Genomic DNA, 2,657 nt, shown 5'->3' with positions numbered 1-2,657 from the left:
GTAAAAAATCTGATGTTTGTACCAAAAATGTCCCACTTTGGCCATTTGAAAAAGGTGGCAACCCTATAATCCTATTGAGCAGGTAGCTTCATTTGTAGTTACTAGTCTTGCAATCCAGGGTAATTCAAACATTAAGCAGTAATACACAACGCAAAGTCCTGTTGTTGTTTGTCTTTCGGCTTTTCCCGGTTAGGGGTCGCCACAGCGAAACTCCGGTCCGTTAATGATTGGCAGTAGATTTTTATGGTGCCGAGTTGCCAGCCCGACGCTCAACCTTCAGCGAAGGCACGCCCATTCACGCATGTCTTTCGGACATGCAGATTCCACACAGAAGGCACCCCCCCCCCCAACACTAGCTGAGAATGAAACAGGAGAACCGCTTGCTGTGAGGCAACAACGCAACCACTGTACCACCGCAGCTATTAAAAAAAAAAAAGAAAAAAAAAAACTTATGTACCATACCATGTTTAATTAGAAGCACCTGATGCCTAATTAATTAATTTGTAACCTATCAGCTTTGTTCTGTATGTATTTAAGTGTAGAATGTCTATGGCAGCTTTGTAGTTTGAAAAAGCCTTTATGGTGAAAGCGCTGTCTGCTAGCTGATTAAAAACTTTTACAATTCTAACCTGTGTTGGAGTTCTTATTTGAAATAAGAGTACGAAGATATTGGTGGCCATTGTCTCTACCTGCATGTGGACAATTTATTTATGTACCATACCACCCCAAAATGAAAAAGTCCAATGAAATAAAAAACGGTTTTTTATTAGAACATTACCCCCACCAGATGCACAGTAGCAAGGACCGCCCAAAGCCCGCCCACTACCCAAAGTTTCCCTGTAATTGCTAGTCTTACTATGAATAAACATGACAGTCAACATCACCAAACAGAATATGGACAACAGTGTAGTTGAATCTGGAATTGAATATATTTTACAAAATTACATTATAGCAAGTGCAGCATTCATAAAACTGAATTCAATATAATTTACATAAGTACTAGTGTTGTCGCCTCACAGTAAGACGCAGTCCGGTTCGATTCTCAGCTAGAGCGTCTTCTGCGTGAAGACATGCGCGAATGGGCGTACCTCCGTTGAAGGTTGTGCGTCAGGGCTGGTAACTCGGCACGTAAAAATCAACTACCAACCACTCATTAGCTGACTGAAGTTCCGCTGTGGCGACCCCTAACTGGTAAAAGCCGAAATACACAAGACAAGACGGTCTAGCAAGTGCAGCATCTGCAATGATTTTACGCAATAAATGTTAATAAATACAATGCAATGAAAACTTATAAGGCAGGGACATAAGCAGCTCGTGTTATTTGTGCCGTTATATAATTAAATAAAAAAAAATATCATAACTGTATTAATTTAACAAAATAACTTTTGTAAAGATGTAGAAATAATAATCAATTATACTTTGAGATAGTTGACGTTGTTGGCAAGTGTTCTACATTCTACCTATTTGCTCCACGTTGTGAGAGGTAGTTTCACATTTTGAAGACAGAAAATAAAGAGCTATGTCCATTACTACATTCAGAGTGGAATCGTTATGTGCAGCGAGTGTTGAAATAAAATAGTAGCAATGAGTATAGGAAGCGTGTGAATCCAACAAATAACGCGAATGAAATTTTCTGAGGCATAAGTCGTTATGTAATTTTACAGAGATACGTTCCAAAATGTTACTGTAATATTTCAAATTCACTTTCGTTTTTAAGTAAATTATGAATGTACCCTGAGATTTACAACGTACTTCGAGAAACTGAACTTTACGACCAAGTGACATCCGAGACATAAACGTTTTTGCTTTAGGAAGTGTTATGTATATTTAAATAATTGAAGTCAGAGTGCTGGTCTTACAAATAATGGTGTGACACACCCTTCACTGCGTAACAACCTATTTTTAAGACCGACAACGAGGTAGATCTGAAAGGAATGCTGCTGACAGGTTATTTAAGCTTGACCAGAATTTATACACACGTTGTTCAGCACTATACAATACTTAAGAAAGTCATTCTCTTTTCAGTAGGCACTTACCTTTAAGAACACCCCTCCTACCCTACACACCGACCTTAACATGTCTGTTATACCTTGACAAAGAAAGATATTCTACTGTAATATTAACTGGAAACAAATCCAATACTGATATAAAAGAAAGTAGTTCTCTGTTCTGTTTTATAATCAAGTCCTCTACCGTAAACTCAAACACAACACACGCTTATGGGGGAACAAGCCAACTGAAATACTCCTCCCCTTAGAAACAGCCTTCATAACACGCTAGTTCCCAGTTCAAATTGAAATGCGTGTAAATTGTAATGTTGCATTTTAATCAAGTTGACTGTTATCAATGATGTCATCATATTTTGGTACCACAGTGTTTGTATTGCCCATCTTTTGTAAGCCACATTTGTTAACTATATTTACTTCCACCTTTGCGTACATAGTCGGCTTTAGGCAGCACAAGTAGACCCTGCGGTCGCTGGGGGGGTCCCACTCACACCTGTTCCGGCGGTCCCCACCACAGCAATTTATTTTTTCTTGATATTTTGCACTGTCTATGAAACCAACAAAAGCTACTATAGCAATATTGTATACTTAATAAGCCAGGTGGGTAATGACTCTTATTTATGTCTCCTTTGAAATTCAGAGATGACTCTA

At 38.6% G+C, this 2,657-nt stretch overlaps 1 protein-coding gene across 1 annotated transcript in view; it reads right to left on the bottom strand.

Moving 5' to 3' along the window:
- STOML2 (stomatin like 2) overlaps window positions 1–2,254 on the bottom strand; it is a 693,656-nt gene extending 691,402 nt beyond the window's left edge. Inside the window, exon 1 of the mRNA XM_044077348.1 lies at window positions 2,037–2,254. Coding sequence (XP_043933283.1) covers window positions 2,037–2,078 — 42 coding nt within the window. The 5' untranslated portion in view covers window positions 2,079–2,254. The remainder of the gene's footprint in view (window positions 1–2,036) is intronic.
- Between the last annotated feature and the right edge of the window lie 403 nt (window positions 2,255–2,657).

The sequence above is a fragment of the Protopterus annectens genome, chromosome 1.part1 (genome assembly GCF_019279795.1).
Source record: "Protopterus annectens isolate FY-2018-M chromosome 1.part1, PAN1.0, whole genome shotgun sequence".
In the NCBI taxonomy this organism is placed as follows: Eukaryota; Metazoa; Chordata; order Ceratodontiformes; family Protopteridae; genus Protopterus; species Protopterus annectens.
This window is presented reverse-complemented; position numbering and strand designations above follow the sequence as displayed.